General features: G+C 46.5%; 1 protein-coding gene across 3 annotated transcripts in view; it reads right to left on the bottom strand.

Annotated features, from left to right (window-relative positions):
- Positions 1–10,121, bottom strand: part of ZNRF2 (zinc and ring finger 2) — a 56,329-nt gene extending 46,208 nt beyond the window's left edge. The window contains exon 1 of one of the 3 annotated variants that reach the window (XM_083578297.1): positions 9,238–10,121. In XM_083578297.1, the coding sequence (XP_083434423.1) occupies positions 9,238–9,688 (451 nt within the window). In that variant the 5' untranslated portion in view covers positions 9,689–10,121. The remainder of the gene's footprint in view (positions 1–9,237) is intronic. The other 2 variants (XM_083578296.1, XM_083578295.1) reach the window with 2 other exon arrangements.
- Positions 10,122–18,531: the final 8,410 nt, after the last annotated feature.

Here is an 18,531-nt window from a genome sequence, read left to right as displayed (position 1 = left end):
TAGCAACCACTGGGGAAGAATCTAACATCTCCATGACTTTTCCCACACTCATAGATAGGCACCTGTATTTCATCTGATTGGGATGAAAGTAGTTCACTTCTAACTTCTCGAAATATCTGCACTGCCAAGTAACTCAAATCCCATTAGATAAAATTTAAAAATATTTTAGGAGTGCTTCTGTCTCCACCTCCTAGGATTTTTAGTTTTTGAAATAAGCAGTTTTAGCATCCATGGATATTTTTTTAAGGGGGAAGAGAAGAACAGGAAATTTGGTGAAAGGAGAAAAGTGTTACCTTAACAGATCTTTTAACACATAATAGTCTGCCAAACCCACTTAGAATGAGAGCCAGGATAGTCAATATGACAAAATCCATCTGGAGCTCTTTCTACAGTAGCACTCTCAATGTATGAAATCAAGACTATTTTAATAAAAGAAAAACATTAACTCATTTTGTTTTAAAAAAACTTATTAAATTTATATCCTTCCTTTCCTCCAAGGAGCTCTAGGCAGCATATATATTGCCCCCTATTTTATCCAACAGCTCTGAAAGGTATATTAAGCTGAAAGATAGTGGACTAGTTCAGCATTATCCAGGGTCATTCAGCAAGTTTTAGGACTGAGTAGGAATCTAGCCACTGTTGCCATGCTGCCCTTTATATGAACAAGGAGGAGATGAAGAAGACATCACACTTTCCCCCAAGTCAACAAGAATAATTCCTCCCTTAGTGCATGCATGTCTATCAATTTAAAAAGTGGGGGGGGGGGCGCACACCACACTTCCCGCAATGCTTTGGATCACTGCTATAATTTGAATACTATCTTGCTTGATTCCTCCAGGTCTTCCATCCATATCTTCTTATAAACTTAAAACTCAAATCATTTGGAGACTTGAAATAGTCACATTTTAAAATAGTGCTGTAGTTATCCTCCTAAAGTCTTAGAAATAAAATAAATAAATAAATAAATAAATAAATAAATAAAATATCCTCCTAAAGTCTTAGAAATAAAATATTTCTTAGGCAGAAATAAAATAAAGTTAAAAGAATAATTGTACAGTTTATATATTTTTTTAAAAAACCCTATATATATATCATGAAAATAATTGCAGATTAACTCTCATGACAGAAGTAGCTACTCATATCATAGTTTCAGTTACATATAGGCTTAAATATTGGTTTTTAAATCTTTTTCTTATACAGTAATTACAGAAAGTAAGCCACAAATTAACTGCAGTCAAACTCAACATTAACTGCAGAAACAATTAATTCAGCACCAACCCCTGTAAGCAACTTAAGTTAACTGTCTAATTAGCGAACCTTTTACTTAATGCTGCAATGCGAATCAAAGTCCAAGTCGCATAACGCCTTTTTTAAAAAAATAAGAAGAACACTTAATTTAAGACTCCAGCTTGCAAAAACAGTATGTACCAGAAGTATGTTCACAGTACGCAAGGCAACTGCTGGAAGCCCCACCTAGTCAAGCTTGGGTCAAGCAGCCCTCCAACTCACTCACCACCAAGACAAATTTTATTACCATATGAATTACTGCAAGCTCATGTGTAAAAAACAAGCAGTACAATAAAATCCTGTGATTAAAATTACAACACTGCTTATTTACATTGTAGTGCAAAGGTAATGTAGGGAATGACACAAAAATAAGAAAAACTCAAGTCTGAATTGTCAAGTGGCATTTCCATTTTAAAGAAAATGAAATTTCTAAAGCTGCAGTCCTCTGCTGAATAGCACATTACTGTTCGGTAGCCTGTAGCACAAACCCAAAGCAATTATTAAAGCAAAAGATGCAGGGTAGAATCCAATGTACAATGTTGTGACATCTGCTTGCTCAGCAAGACTTCTCCCCCACAAAAATCTGGGGGGCACACAGAGCGGTATAGCCAAGTCGAGAGAAAGGTGAAGCTCTTCTGAACAGCATAGGATACAGGCCCTAATGTCATTCAAAAATATGTCAGTTTAAACCCAGAGTTAAGTGTATCTGACACTGGCCAAGCCCCCAAAAGCTGGTAAACCAGAAGCTAAAGCCAATGCTTTAACAGACTTGCTCCCTCATCATCAATGATGATGGGCAATGTCAGGAACTGTGCTTGCTTGCTTACAACTTAGTCTCCATGCACAAACCACTTCTTGGTGTTTCTGGCCGAAATCCAGTGCCTGAGACCAGCAAAGATGCTCCACATTGTCCTCGTCCTGTATCACCTTATGGAGCATCAGAGCTTGACAGTGTAAGGCCCAAGTGTAAGACCTTCACGTGTTTTCCCCACCACAGTGGGCAGGGCGCACTTACTGCATTTATGCCTTCAGAAAGGCAGCATGAGGGCCCCAATCCACACTTTCTTGTCCTACCCCAACATAAACATAGGGTGGGAATGAGAGCCCTTACATTGCAGAAAGACGGTGTAAGGCAATGATCCCTCCACTTCCTTCTCCCACCACCTGGAAAGCAAACCTGGAGACCTGAAACTTTGTGCTGCCCTTTCTGCCTTCATTCTGCTCTAAAGGTAAAGAGACCCCTGACCGTTAGGTCCAGTCGCAGATGACTCAGGTTGCGGCGCTCATCTCGCTTTACTGGCCGAGGGAGCCAGAGTACAGCTTCCGGGTCATGTGGCCAGCATGACTAAGCCGCTTCTGGCAAACCAGAGCAGCGCACGGAAATGCCGCTTACCTTCCCGCCGGAGCGGTACCTATTTATCTACTTGCACTTTGACGTGCTTTCAAACTACTAGGTGGGCAGGAGCAGGGACCGAGCAACAGGAGCTCACCCCGTCGTGGGGATTTGAACTGCCCACCTTCTGATTGGCAAGCCCTAGGCTCTGTGGTTTAACCCACAATGAATGGCATGGCATGCATCTCAGAGAGATACAGTGCCAGAGTCACCATCCCTGCAGTTATATGCTAAAAACCGGGAGAGAATCATGAACATGTCCAGCAGCTCCAGCAAGTCAGGAGGTCTCTCCCTTGTGTACTACAGTCTAACCACTGCACCACCATACCACACTCCACAAATAAAAGGCATTGCACATAGCATCCACTAGACGACTCCGTTTGCAAACACTGAAGTCTGGTGGGGGGAATCACTTCAGAATTAATCTCAGCATGCACTGTAACTTGGCCAGCAGTTGCTGCCATAGGTTTAATGGAGCAGGAAAAGCTTAATAACCTGACCAAACCAATGAAATAGTGTGCTTCCCTCAGTGCTCTGAATGTCAGCAGTTTTCACCAAAATTGGAAAGAAATGATATGCCTGTTTGAAAATTGGAGTAAACAGTAAGTTGTCAGTTTGCAGCACCTTTAAACTTGCTGTACCTCTGGAAATTTTTATTGGGTCTGTTTTAACCTTGGCACATTTGTACACTTCACCAGGTATTCCCTATATGTCAAGTTTCAAGTTATTACATCAAGATGTCATTTTTATGAGCAATAGAATTTTGAGGTTTATGATGACAGAACCTTAACTAAAAGAGCACTCTTGTGCCCTCTGACTTACTGAAAGTACAAACTGTTTTTATCATATTGGTCCCAAAGAATAAGAGATATAAGGTGCTGTCAGAGCTGCCCAAGGTCCCAGCTCACAAAGGACCAACGCTGCTTTGTTGTTAAATACAAAAGTCTTTATTGAAGTTCAGTTTCACTTCCAGAGCCGCAGCGCGCAGCCCCACGTCTCAAGCTTTAGACCGCTGATGACCCTTCTGAATCTCCTCCCCCTGTACACCAATTTAAAACCCTCGCCTTGCTCCACCTTTTCCGCTGCTCCTTCCTCCTCTGGGTCCGGGATCTCGCCCTTCCTAGCCTCTTCTGACGCTGATTCCCCTGAGCCTTCTCCCTCCCTCCGGCGGGCTTTAGGAGTTGGTTCCCCATCCGGGTCTCCTGCTGTCCCGCGCGCCTGTACATTTGAACTTGGCGCGCGCGCCCAGCCAGCAGTTTTCCTCCTAACCGTTTCACTGCTGCTGTCACTGCTTCCCCTTTCGGGTGGGCTAGCTGCAACTGACCTCCCCTCCATTCCCCCACTCCCCGATGGAGGCGTGGTCAGCCCTGACTCACTCTCCCTCCCCTCCGGAGGAGACGCTGGCCCTGACACATGTGACTCTTCCCCCCCACTACGCTCTGGTGGGGAAACTGGTCCCGATCCTCCACTGCTGCTTTGGGGTTCCCCTCTGGCTCCTTGTTTCTGGTGCGTCCCCCCTGGGACCCCCCTTGCCCTGACCATCGGAGCCCCCTTCTGGGAATCTTCTGATTCGCTGGAGAAGCTCATGGAATCTCTCGGGCCACTGTCATACTCCCCTACGCTGCCCTCGGATTCTTCCCCTTCGCTCTCCAATTCCTCTCTCCCCAGTGCTCCTGCTCCTGATTCCCTGACAGGTGCTGATTTATTTTACACATTGATGAAAATTATTACATAGGTTAATACTCCCATTCAGAGAAGTGTAAAATGCATTATTCCCATTAGGATTCTTTCACATCTCCTTTACACAAGGGTACAAAAGTTTAATAAAGGCACTGTTTAATTAGAATAAAAAGTTGAAACCCTACTATTATTTAGACTGAGAAGAGCTTAATTTAAAAAATTTGGGGGAAAACTTGCAGTTTTATCTTGTCTGAATACATTTTTTCTGTGACGTGGAGTGAAATCTTTTTCCAGTCCTTTACTTTTCTGTGGAAAATTTTCTGATTCTTATATTCAATAGCAACAATGAATAGATGCCAACTGCAAATAAATTTTAGGAAAGCTTAGCAGTTTCAAACTTTGTAGCTTTTGTTGATAAAATACAAGTAAAATAAGCATGCTAAATTAGATCATTCTTTGGGGCGTTAGAAAATTTTCCAATTCTATTTCTTCTAAAAGCCCTGCATAACTTCAATTATTTGCTCTCTTTAAGGAAGGCCTAAAGGCCTATTTCATTCTTACTCCCTTGCAGGGAATAGGCACTGCTATGCTATTGTATAAATGTTAGTACTAGGGCACCAGTTTCATTAAAATGCGACTGTTTCCACAAAAAGGAAGTGCTTTTCAGAGGGCTCACATGGGTGCAGTAACATCTAAATTGCAAGATGTGAAGTTCCATAAAAAGCATGAGCATATGCTTGTGGTACTTGCACAATTATACTCATACAGTAATCACAATACTGTATCTGTGAATATGTAGGAAAGCACTACAACTTCCCTTGATACAGGATACTGCTGATTCTAAGTAGTAAGAAGTAGTGCCCCCTGCCCTTTCCATTCCCAGCTCAAATTTAAAAACAAACACCCTTACACTCGTCCCTCGAAATGGGGAATCCTCCATGGCAAAGCTGCTCCACACACATTGAGGAAAATTATAGAACTTTTATTCAATGCAGAAAATAATAATCTGACAGAAACACTCTAATACGAGTTACACACGTATCACTTTATTATAGAAGGGTTTGTATAAAACTGCTCCTTCGAACATAGGCTTACAGTAAGATCCTAAACACGTTGTTTCAGAAGCCCCATCGAGTTCAATGAGACTTCTACTTTGAATTCTATTCCTAAGTATCAGATTGGAGCCTTCATGTACTACCACAGTCGCAAGTGGAATTCTAAATTGCTTGTCTTCATACAGCCAGGCAGCCAACGTTAGAATCTATCTATTGAATAACTATGTCACATGTATGTGGTCAGCAGATGTTGAAAAGGCTTTTCATCCGATCTACTTTTGAACAATCCTATTCCACTTATCAAAAGCTTTAAAATAAGGATATCTCCAGTAACAAGATATCCTAAGAAGCAGTTATTTACACATCATTGAAGCAGTTCAATTCACCCGAAAACTACAAGAAAACAGTTATGTTATAGCTAAGAAGCATAAAAGCTGCTGTCTGAAACTCTTACATTTTGATCGTTTATTTTATGCATACAGGGAAAGCACAGGATATACTACATTAAAATAAGCAACCCTCGGTCTGCAGTCCTATACCTCTTACCTGAGAGTAAGTCCTATTGAATTAAATGGTACTTCTGCATATACATGTACAGAATTACATTCCAAAGTTTTATTAGAAGGGAAACCTTGAAACTCAAAGCACTACAATACGAAGCAGCTCACTGCACAGAGCAAGACTGCCTACCTATACAGATTGCCCAATTTTGGTGGGTTAAGTATTATATTATATTATTAATTTTCTGGTTATATATTTTCTCTTTCTAAAAAAAGAAAAAGCATTCTGGACATTAGGATGTTGATCAGGGGTATCTCCTAAAACATAGCTGCAACACTGACCCGGCCAGTTGCACCTACCATCCTAGGAACCCCACAGTTTTGAAAAGGGTGTCTCATGAATTTTGCATCATCCTATTTGCTCACAAGATGAAACAAGCACCTTGCTGCTTCTCCTATGCAAGCCTACACAAGACTGCTATCATACAGGCTTCTCACAGACTCCTCAACACACAATCATGGTTTTAGAGACCTCACACAGGTCAGCACCATTAAAAGCCAGAGACACAACCAAATAGATTCACTGGTTCAACATGTTACCCATCCCCAGGCTAGGTGAACTGTTATAAAGATAGGACTGCAAGAAAATGTAGTCTTTCTGCATGAATTCGGAACCAAAATTTGCCCTATTCTTATTAATGTCATATTAATTATAACAAGCTACCTTGTAGATTTTAAAAACCAATATTCTTTTTAAGCTGAATTCCTATTGAACTCAATTGGATTACATTCCAAGTACCGTATATATGCACATAAGATTTTGTTGTAAAATGGCACAATTAGTTTTTATCTTTCACTATCTTCAATTTTACCCTCTTTTCAATAGTTTACACTTCTATATAATTACACTGCAGAATTAGATCTGTGTACAACTTTTGTTACTAGAACTGCTCTTGCCCCATCTGAATGTTTTTGCCTATGAACAGAAACTTTGTTTCAAATCTGCTGCAACTCCAATAAAACCTTTTAAAATAAAAAATTGTAAACACCCCCCGAATTCATTAACATAAAATTAGAAACAAACTGCTTCTATTCTTGCATCAGCATCTAAATAGAGACTTTGGTCAGATTTAAATACACTGCATGGATGTGCAAATACATTATCCAATTAAGTCCTAATTATATAAATGGTTGGCAGGAAAATTTATAGAACTACTAACAGCTATTGAAGTTGTGGGCCAAATAAATACTTGCGGTATTGTATAGTGCTGAAAGTTAGTTTTTCCAGTTCCTGTTTCAAGGGCATTTTAAAATCCAAACCAACAAAGCAGAAGAACACACTGATCAGAGAGCAAAAGAATTTTCCTAATCTGCTGAATTTAAGAGAAAACTTCTCAGTAGTTACTTCAAAGAAGCAGGAAGGAGCAAAAATCTGTGAGATACACCCCTGCCCACCTTGTAACGTTGTGTTATATGTGAAGCACAAAAAGGAGAACATCAGTCGATGAAACAGTGAAACTTTGCAGCATTCTTCAGATGAAGTTAGCAAGCAAAATCCATGCAAAGCACCTTGCCATTAGGTGAGAACACAAACAACCCTCCACACATCTGCTGAGAAGTAAATTCCATGGACCTTGCTCCCTACTATGTATGCGTAGGATTACTGTCTTAAACTGCAATCCTAGGCACACCTACTTGGGGGGCGAGTCTCTCTCAACTCAGTGAAACTTCAAAGCAGACATGCATAGAGCTGTGCTGCTGTTAAGTCTGCAAACCTGGCCAATCTTAACAGGAAGCAAGCCCTACTGACTTCTGTGGGTTTTATTCCAAATCATATATGGAACCAGCAGCAGCCTTATCCCCCACAATAGAAACCTTGCTACTGTTTGTCAAGTGGACTTACAACTCCTCTGTATACATTTACATGGTAAGGAGGAGACGGAGGAGACCACCTTCCAGTATCTAAAGGGCTGTCACATGGAAGATGGGAGTAAGCTTGTTTTATTCTGCTTAGGAGGCTGGGAACTCCAACCAAGGATTCACTTTAGAAGAAAGGAGATTACGCGAGGAAGACCTTTCTGACAGTAAGAGCTGTTCAACAGTGGGACAGACTCCCTCAGGAGGTGGTGAACTCTCCTTCCTTGGAAGTTTCCAAGCAGAGGCTGGGTGACCATCTGCCATGGATGCTTCGGTTGAGATTCCTGCATTGCAGGTGGTTGGACTAGATGATCCTTCTAACTCTACAATCCTATGACAGCTACATTTATACCCCACCTTTCCTCCCAAGAGCTCAAGGGGGTTCTCACCCTCTCCATTTCCTCCTCACAACAACCCTGCGTGGTAGGTCAGGTGGTGAGTCAGCCAGTGAGCTTCATGGCTGATAAAGGATTTCAACCTGGGTGTCCATGGTTCAGCACTTTATCCACTACAACACACATGTGGGTAGGGTGGCTCTACCACCAGTGGCGTTTAGAGAGAAGATGTACAGTCAAAACAGCAAGCACAAAGTCACAGGAAGCCCTAACTAATAGTCACCAAACTAGCAGTCCCCCACTCTCAAAAATCAAGCACATTTGGGCATGGGAGGGTGAGAAATGTCGCTCTAGAATCTTGGTTCCCAACATGGGGCACACGCCCTACGGGATGGCAATTTGATTTTGGGGGGGGGGGCAATTTGAGAATGAGTTATTAACAGTGAATGGTCTTTTAGGCTTCCTCCACGTGAATAGAAGTTCACTTTTAGAATAATAAGAATTATATGGGGGGCATCAGGATTTTAGAGATGCTTAGGTGGGGCATGGCCAAAAAAAGGTTGGGAACCACTGGTCTAGACTAAGCACTAGCTCAGTTGGTTAGAGCATGGTGCTGAGAAGCCAAGGTTGCAAACATGGGGGGGGGGGCAGCTGCTCCCCCAAATAAAGAAAAAAATGCTTAACTAACTGAGGATCTGGCACTCCTGACAAAGGTCTGCCCCCCCCAAAAAAAATCCTGGCTACATCCATGGTTGCAGGTTCGATCCCGGTAAGGAGCAGCTGCATATTCCTGCACTGGACTAGTTGATCCTCAGGGTCCAGTCCAACTCTACGATCCTGTCAACTCTCATTTTGTAAGAATCGTAGGAGTCGGAAGGGCCCTCGGGGGTCATCCAGCCCAACCCCCTTTGCAATGCAAACATCTATGTGCTCGAACCCACGACGCTGATCTCCTTCAGAGCCTCGCGCTGCACCGACCCCCGGCCGCCGCCGCGGCTCCCCTTTTCGCTCCTCTCTTTCACGCATCCACCCATCCACACGTGTGCACCCATCCTCCGCGTTCTCCTTACCTCCGAACAGGTGAGGCGAGAGGTGGGCGGGCAGCGAGCCGATGACGAGCCGGGGCCCGCCGCTGCCGTGTCCTCCTCCAGCACCGCCGCCTCCTCCTCCGGCCGCGGCCCGTTCCCTGCCCCCTTCCTCGGGGGTGCTGCTGACCGAGTCCTGCGAGCCGTAGAGGCCGCTGCTGTTGGGGATGTTGAAGGCAGAATGAGCCGCGCGAGCCCCGGACGCGCCCGGCCCGCCTAGAGACCTGCTCCGGGGCGCCGCCGCCGCCGCTCCGCTGCCCGAGGCGCCGGGCCCCGCGTGGTGCTGCCCTCCCGGGGCCAGGTGCGAGTACCTCGCCGCGCCGCCTGCCGGCCGCCCGTTCGCGCCGCCGCCGCCGCTACTGGAAGGCAAGTCCCCCCCGGAGTAAGCCCGGGTCCGGCCATTGGCGGCGGCCGGGCCGCTCTGCTTGGCGCCCATGGCCCGCCTTCCCTCGCCGTCGCCGTCTGGCTTGGGTTCCTCTCAGGCTCGGCTGCTTCCCTGCGCGGGGCGGGGTAGGCGAAAGCGCGCCGCCCTCGCTCCTTTCCCCGGACCCGGCAGCTGAGGGAGAAGAGCCGCCGCGGCTTTCAGCGGGCGGGCCCGGCGCTGAGGCGGCGCTGCCTCCGCCGCGGCGAGTCCCTCAGAAGAACGACGGGCGAGGGAGAGGACGACGGGGAAGCCAGTACCGCTCTGCCGGGGAACGCAGCCGCTGCCCAAGCCCTCGGCCCCGCCGCTCCCGCCATGGTCGTCGCGTGAGGAAAGAGGCGGCGGAGGCAGAAGCAGCGGCTGCCCGTCGCCCGCCTCAGAGGCCGCTCGCGCGCTCGCTCAAGTGTGAGGCGAGGGGGGCGGCACCTCTGCGCAGCCGCGCCTCCCTTGCTCGCTGGCCCGGCCGCCGCCGCCGCCGCCGCGCCGCCATCATGGGAAGGGTGCGGGAGGGAGGCTCGAGGGGCGCCGCCTCCCTCTCCGCCTCCTGCCTCCCTTCAGCGCCGGGAGGTGACAGGCGCCGCCCGCTTCTGAGGGGCCGCCAGGGCGGCTGGGCCCGCTGGTTGGCCTGTAGGAGCCGAGGAGGACGTCCTCTTCCCGACGTACCTTTTCCCGCCACAGACGTGTGCTCGAATTCATCACCATCATCATCCCTATTATTATTATTATACCGCCCTACACCCGCTGATTCACAGGATAAAATCTGGACACAAACGCACAAAACACACAATCGAAATAAAAACAAAAACCACTCAGTAACTCCCAATAAAATGGGGGGGGGGGAGATGCTTAGCATATCTACCTAGGAGCCAATTCCTAGGGGCCCTTTGCTCTCCGCTCCCAATTTGAGGGGGCTGCCCCACCAAGTTGATGGACATTGTCATTTAAATTGTGGGTGTGTTCCCTGTCATGTGATCAATTATGCAGGGCGGGGCTTACCTGCCCCCCCCCCAATATTTGGTTCAAGTTGGCACCCCTGGAATATATAGTGGTACCCAGTGGCGTAGCGTGGGTTGTCAGCACCCGGGGCAAGGCAAGTAATTTGCACCCCCTAACCCGTGGATTTGCGCCGCCTAACCCGTGGATTTGCGCCCCCTAACCCTAACCCCCAGATGTTGCGCCCGGTGCGGCCGGCCCCCCCTGCACCCTCCACGCTACGCCACTGGTGGTACCTCAGGTTACAGACGCTTCAGGTTACATACGCTTCAGGTTACAGACTCCGCTAACCCAGAAATAGTGCTTCAGGTTAAGAACTTTGCTTCAGGATGAGAACAGAAATCGGGCGCGGCGGCAGCCGGAGGCCCCATTAGCTAAAGTGGTGCTTCAGGTTAAGAACAGTTGCAGGTTAAGAACAGACTTCCGGAATGAATTAAGTACTTAACCTGAGGTACCACTGTATACATAAAAGCCAGCTCCTAGGAGGCTGAGGTCCCTTTGCTCCCCTCCCAATAAAATATGTGAGGGCCCTCCCCCAGGTTGATGGACATTGTCATTCAAATTGTGGGTGTGTTCCCTGTCATGTGATCAATTATGGGCAGGGCTTATTTGTCGTCCCCCTCCCCTAATATCTGATTAAAGTTGGCACCCCTGGCATACATACATACATCATTTTATTTGTATGCCGCCTTTCCGTAATTCAACCCATGCTCAAGGAGACTTGCAGGGGGGGGGGGGGAAATCACATAAATACAAACATAAGCAAAGGTAAAGTAAAGGTAAAGGGACCCCTGGCCATTAGGTCCAATCACGGACGACTCTGGGGTTGTGGCGCTCATCTCCATAGCTGTCAACTTTCAGATTTGAAAATAAGGGATCAGCAGCCTCACCTGTCCCGGAGACAGTCTATCTAACAATCTGGGATAGCAGCGGGAAACGGCGCTGGAATAAGGGAATTTCCCGCAAAAAAAGGGAAGGTTGACAGCTATGCTCATCTCACAGCAATAAAGGAAACATCAAAAAGCACACAACCAAACTGAAACATACATCAAAAAGAGCACAGCCAAACTGAACAATTTCCACATCATTTATAAGAAGAGCTGAAATAAAGTTACAAAAGATCAATAGCAGCCATAACGACAGGCCAAGAGTCTGTTCAGTAGCCTTCTTTTTTGTGGCTGGAGTCAGTCAGGGCTCTGCCCTCCCAGGCCAGGAAGGAAAAAAGCCCGTAAGGCAGAGAGCAGATCTTCCAGGGCTCACAGCCAAAGTATCTGTCTTTCAGGCAACTGTTAAAGGTAGAGAAAGTGGGGTGGGGGGGGAAGAAGGCGACAACTCTTAAACAGCAGGTTTACGTAGTGGTAATTAAGTATTTACTGGTATGAGGGAGGGGAGGGGTTGTGGTTGCATTGCAGAGCTTGGGTTGGCCCGCAGGGTGACCTTGGGCTGGTTTGCTGTATCTTCGCCAAAACCACCGAACAGGTTTGAGCTGTTGGGTGAAGGGTGGGCTGAGCATGTGACAAACCGTTGCCGGGTGTGATAGGTACACACCGCTGCTGCATTTCTCAAAGTGAAGAGGGCTGCAGTTCAAGCCTGCTTGGAGTCTCGCTCTGGAAACCCTGACTCATAGCTGTCAACTTACAGATTTGAAAATAAGGGACCAGCAGCCTTGAAAATAAGGGATCAGCAGCCAAAATAAGGGATTTTAGTCAACCAGTTAAAAGGGACCAGATAATTTTGGACAGCAGTGCCGGTTTTTAGCCCTTCGTTTCCAGAGGTTGCTGCTCAAGACACCAGCCGATGAAACACTGCAATTAAATAACTACAAGCAGCAACCACTTTTCACGCAAAACGAAGTCCAAGCTACGAAGATGCTGCTGCAGTTCTGTATCTCATGCTCCATCTGCAGCTCTCAGTTCCATCAGGCGGGGGGGGGGGGAATAGCACCTGAAGTAAACCCACAGATCAGACCATCTATGCTAGTCTACCACTACAAATCTATGGGAGAAGTGCTTGCGGTCCTTCCCTTGTAGCCCTTGGAACACTTGCCCGCGCCTCCTCCTCCTCTCTCTGAACTGCTTTCTCTATGGTTACCCTCACTCTCCTCTCAAGGCTCCTCATCAATTCATAGACCATGCCAGGCTGCCCATCTCATCCAGGTCCTTCGGCGGCGCAGCCGCAGTACGGCCTAGCAAGAGTGGGAGCGGCGGTGACGGGCAGAGGGGAGGCCCCTGGCAGAGATGCTCAGTTCGGTGGCCGCGAGGAGGATGGCAGTGGAAGGGCCTGAGGCTCCCGCCAGTCCCGGCAGGGAGGGGCTCCCGGGGGCCGAGGCTGGTGAGAGGAGGCTGGAGGGGGGGGCAGACCGGGCAGCCAAGCAACACAGTTGGAGCCTCCCTCCTCGCTTGCCAGCAGGAAGGGAGGGAGAGGAGCTGCTTCCTTTGAAACCCGGGAAATTTAAGGGACATCATCAATAAGGGACAGTAGCGGGACACGGCGCTGGGATAAGGGACTTTCCCGCCAAATAAGGGACAGTTGACAGCTATGCCCTAATTACGTTTCTGAACACAGAAACATAGGAAGAGCCCTGTTGGATCAGACTGTGTCTATCAGGTCTATGTCTATCAGGTCTATGTCTCGTCTCACAGTGGACAACCAGGTGCCTATGAGGAAGTCCACAAGCAGGGCATGAGTACAATAGCAGTACCCCTCGCACGATTCCCAGCCGCTTCCTCAAAGGCATCCTGGGACACCCATTTCTTTTTGGCCAGCAATGGATGTTCTGGAATCGTCAAACATATTTGGTCAGACAAGTGCACTCTGTGCATGCTCGTGCCATTTATCTCTGATGCTCCTAATTCCTAATCATGACATACAGTCGAACCTTGGTTGTCAAACTTAATCCATTCCGGGAGTCCATTCGACTCCAGGAACGGTTCAAAAACTAAGGCGCAGCTTCTGATTGGCTGCAGGAGCCTCCTGCACTCAATAAGAAGCCGCGTCGGACGTTCGGCTTCCAAAAAACATTTGCAAACTGGAACACTCACTTCTGGGTTTGCGGCGTTCGGGAGCCAAAATGTCTGAGTACCAAGGCGTTCGACAACCAAGGTACGCCTGAACCTGAGAGTGATCCCCAGGGAATTCAATGGTTCTTTCCTCTGATTAATATATGGTTGTGGCATGAAACTACACTGGAAACTGTGACAACAGGGACCCAGTGTGAACCAAGCTAAGACGCACCAATAACAGGATAATTATTAAGTATTAATAAAACTGTTCAAATGTTCACTCGTTCTTTGCAAAGGAGGAGGCTAGAGAGATAGCCACACAACGTTTGAACGGTTGAAGGCCACACAACTTTTCTCCCAACGTATAAGCAATTCTGAACTAAGATGCCTCTCAGTTTTGATGGGTGCTAAGTATCTGTGCGGGGACGCGGGTGGCGCTGTGGGTTAAACCACAGAGCCTAGGACTTGCCAATCAGAAGGTTGGCGGTTCGAATCCCCACAACGGGGTGAGCGCCCGTTGCTCGGTCCCTGCTCCTGCCAACCTAGCAGTTTGAAAGCACATCAAAGTGCAAGTAGATAAATAGGTACCGCTCCGGCGGGAAGGTAAACGGCGTTTCCGTGCGCTGCTCTGGTTCACCAGAAGCGGCTTAGTCATGCTGGCCACATGACCCGGAAGCTGTACGCCGGCTCCCTTGGCCAGTAAAGCGAGATCAGCGCCACAACCCCAGAGTCGTCTGCGACTGGACCTAACAGTCAGGGTTCCCTTTACCTTTACCTTTAAGTATCTGTGCAACTGTCATGCTTAAGTGTCCACAATGCCTTTGCAAGGGAAGAGGATGAGGAGGAAACCATAACAACTTGGCCATGTCTCTCTAAACTCACTGGGCATGGTCGCATCCCAACAGCCTCACCAGGTCTGCTTGTGGCTGTAAAAGACCAAGCACACTGAATATCTGTACAGCATGCAGCAAAAACTGTGCACCATTAGCACAAACTGGCCTTACTTGCAATGGGGTGGTAGTGTTAATTTAAGAGAATTAATTTAAGAGAAACTGAAAGACTTTCCAGTGTACTGAATCCCAAAAACCAATCTAGGATCTATCCCTGTGATATAAGCAAGAAGTTTTGCGCTAGCAAGACTCCCATCCTATGCATGCTTACCTGGGAACAGGAAACTCAATGAACCTAAGCTAATATCTATAGGATTGCACTGTTTGTGGGTTCAGAGTTTGTTCATTTACTAGGAAATCCTAGCTTCAGCTGTTGCAACTCTTTTGTAGTTTCTTTTGCTTACATTTTTGTACAGTACTGTGTATATGCTGAACGGCACTGCACAAAATTTGTCTTCGAGTGAGACGTCTCAAAAGCATGGCAAAGAAATGATCTGCAAAGTTATCCTATTGGGAGAATGACATTTCAGTTTTAAAGCTTGATAATGGGTGTTTGAGTCATGGTGGAAGTTATTGCATAAGTTAATTAAAAATTAAAGGCTGCACTTTCATATTAGCTAGCTGTATAGCAAAACCCAAATTACATCCCCTGAAATGGAAACTTCAGCAAGATGAAGGAGAGTAGAGCTGCCTTTTTACACAAGTCTGGTTTTCAAATAAATTGAGCATCTTTCATGCTTTATCCTGCAGCGTTTAGACGAATATAAAAACTTTATCGGAGACCTCTGAGACACAGTAATTGAGTAAGTTATTATCTATGTTCCTATGGCAATGTGAACAAACTGTATTTCCGAAAATATGTCCCATCGCAAAAGAAAGAACAGCCATTGCATTCTGTGTATATGGTCCTTGGTTATGGTAATATCCCTGATTTTGGTTTCCATTTCATGAAAGAGGTACCAGCTTGCCTGCAATGTTCCTTTGAGTTTGCCATCTGCAACACTAAATCAATTACTTGCCACGCCCCAAGGACCTTAATTGCCAGAAATTGGAAAAAAGAATTTGTGCCAACAAAAAAGGAATGGCAGGATAAATTATTAGATTATACTGAACTGGCCAGATTAACAGAGGCAGTTAGGGGACAATCCAGACAAGAATTTCAAAAAGAATGGGGGAAATGCAGAGAATTCTTTACCAAACAGTCCCCCCAAATATATACCCGGACTTGTTTCGATTAACTTCTACAGGAGACTTTGCGGTTTTTTAAATCATAACTAGGAAAAATTGTAATAATCACATATAAAAGAAACAGTATACAAGAAGTATACTGGGACCGCGGGTGGCGCTGTGGGTTAAATCACAGTGCCTAGGACTTGCTGATCGAAAGGTCGGCGGTTCAAATCCCCGCGACGGGGTGAGCTCCTGTCGTTCGGTCCCCGCTCCTGCCTACCTAGCAGTTCGAAAGCACCCCAAAGTGCAAGTAGATAAATAGGGACCGCTCTCTAGCGGGAAGGTAAACGGCGTTTCCGTGTGCTGCGCTGGTGCTGGCTCGCCAGCTGCGGCTTAGTCATGCTGGCCACGTGACCCGGAAACTGTCTTCGGACAAGCACCGGCTCCTGGCCTCTTGAGCGAGATGAGCGCGCAACCCCAGAGTCGGTCACAACTGGACCTGTTGGTCAGGGGTACCTTTACCTTTACCTTTATACAAGAAGTAAATAAGGAGGCCATTTACAGGATAAAGGCTTTTATTTTTGTGTTGTGTTCTCTTTGTGTGAGGGGATAGGAGTTTAATTTTGATGATTGTATTGTCAATGGTGGTGGGTTTCTTTGTGTGTATGAGTGTTGTGGACTATGTTGTAAATAAATTATTAATAAATAAATAAATAATTTACTTGCCGTGCCCTTTAGTATCTTCTGGTACAAAGTAGAAGGCCCAAGCTGTGAGCCAGGTTACTGCTTTGTCACAATTAGAACTATTTTTTATTAAGCTAAAGTCACAAATTCTTCTAAAATGTAGGTGTAAGCCATTTTCCACTCACTACTTCTTTCTTCTTCCTTGAGCATGTGTTCATGATTTACTTGTAAAATTAACAGTTCTTTGGAAAATCTTTTTTTTATTCTTTGACTCTCCTAATTTCCTGGGGAAGGAGGCAATTATATTCTGTCAAAACGAAAGGCAACAGAACATGATGCTTCATCTTGAATCATCAGGATAACCCACAAATCCACCCAAGACATTCTCTGTGTTCTTAAAGCGCTTCATTCTCAATAAAATGGGTAGGACTAGGCTGCTTTAACTCCAATTGAATTTATCACATGCTAGAAAAGAAGACATTTACTTGATAATTAAGCCCCAATCCTATACTAAAGATCCACCAGCTGGGGTGCCATGGAAGCCTCACCACACCAGATATGACTGCAGAATTAGTCCGCGGGCAGAGTGGTTTAACTGGCGAAGATACTGTGATGGAAAGGGTGGAGTCATGGGCAGGACATGGGTGGCAAAGAGCAGAGACACACATGACAGATCCAATTCCCTTTCACAGCGCGGGTGGCGCTGTGGGTTAAACCACAGAGCCTGGGACTTGCTGATCAGAAGGTCGGCGGTTCAAATCCCCGTGACGGGGTGAGCTCCTGTCGCTCGGTCCCTGCTCCTGCCAACCTAGCAGTTTGAAAGCACATCAAAGTGCAAGTAGATAAATAGGTACCGCTCCGGCGGGAAGGTAAACGGCGTTTCCGTGCACTGCTCTGGTTCGCCAGAAGCGGTTTAGTCAGGCTGGCCACATGACCCGGAAGCTGTACGCCGGCTCCCTCGGCCAATAAAGCGAGATGAGCGCTGCAACCCCAGAGTCGGCCACGAGTGGACCTAATAGTCAGGGGTCCCTTTACCCTTTACCTTTACCTTACACCAGACTCAGATCTGGCATTAGAAAAGGTTCCTCCCATGCAGTGGCGTAGCGTGGGTTGTCAGCACCCGGGGCAAGGCAAGTAATTTGCGCCCCCTAACCCGTGGATTTGCGCCCCCTAACCCATGGATTTGCGCCCCCTAACCCATGGATTTGCCCTAACCCCAGATGTTGCGCCCGGTGCGGCCGGCCCCCCCTGCACCCCCCACGCTACGCCACTGCTCCCATGCACTTTAATGAGATGCAAACAAACTCAAAAATAACTACCACCCCTCATCAGTGACCACCCCACCCATGTCATCACAACAGAACGAAGTACCGTATTGGCCTGAATATAAGCCTCACTCACCCCCCCCAAATTCTCACCAAAAAATTAAAGTGCAGCTTAAATTCGCGACCTTACAAAAATGGGCTTTTACCATATCGCTGCTGAAACAGACATACAGTAAAACGGAACGGGTGTGAGTGCCTGCAGAATTTTAAGGGAGCAGATTATATTTGGGTATTGTCTTTTTCTCCCCCCCCCCCCGAATTTGAAAGGTGCGGCTTATATTCGGGTGCGGCTTATATTTGAGCCAATACGGTCTATGGTGTAACTCAGCAGCACAGCACAGCACACAACCATCAGTATATATGGTAAACTCTGCAGAAAGACCAGCCTGGGACTGTCCCTGGAAAACAGGGACACTTGGAGGTTGTGCACTATCTGCTATTGGCAATATGAGTGCATAGTAGGCTGTTTTAAAAGTTCTAAAATTAAATGAAATAATTTAGAGGAACCATACATATATAATTTGTTATATAAGAAATATAACTAGTTGCTTATTGAAAAATACAAAGCATTATTGTCAAATGTTATTCAAAATCCAAACGAATGGTCCTTGTTCCATGAGTTTTGAACGTATGTTTAGCCAATTTGTTCATGTCCTTGCCATTGACAAGCTTTTCTGCAACCATATCATTAAGAGCTGTAGAATGCTGTCCATGTAGCTCTTTGAGCATAGCAGCTTGTGGAATATTACATTTTTCTGTAAAAAACAGCAATGCAATTATTGGGTAATAGCAGC

This window comes from Podarcis filfolensis, assembly GCF_964270895.1.
Source record: "Podarcis filfolensis genome assembly, chromosome: 12".
NCBI classification, from domain to species: domain Eukaryota; kingdom Metazoa; phylum Chordata; class Lepidosauria; order Squamata; family Lacertidae; genus Podarcis; species Podarcis filfolensis.
Note: the sequence above shows the minus strand (reverse complement) of the source record. Positions and strands in the feature narration are given on the sequence as shown.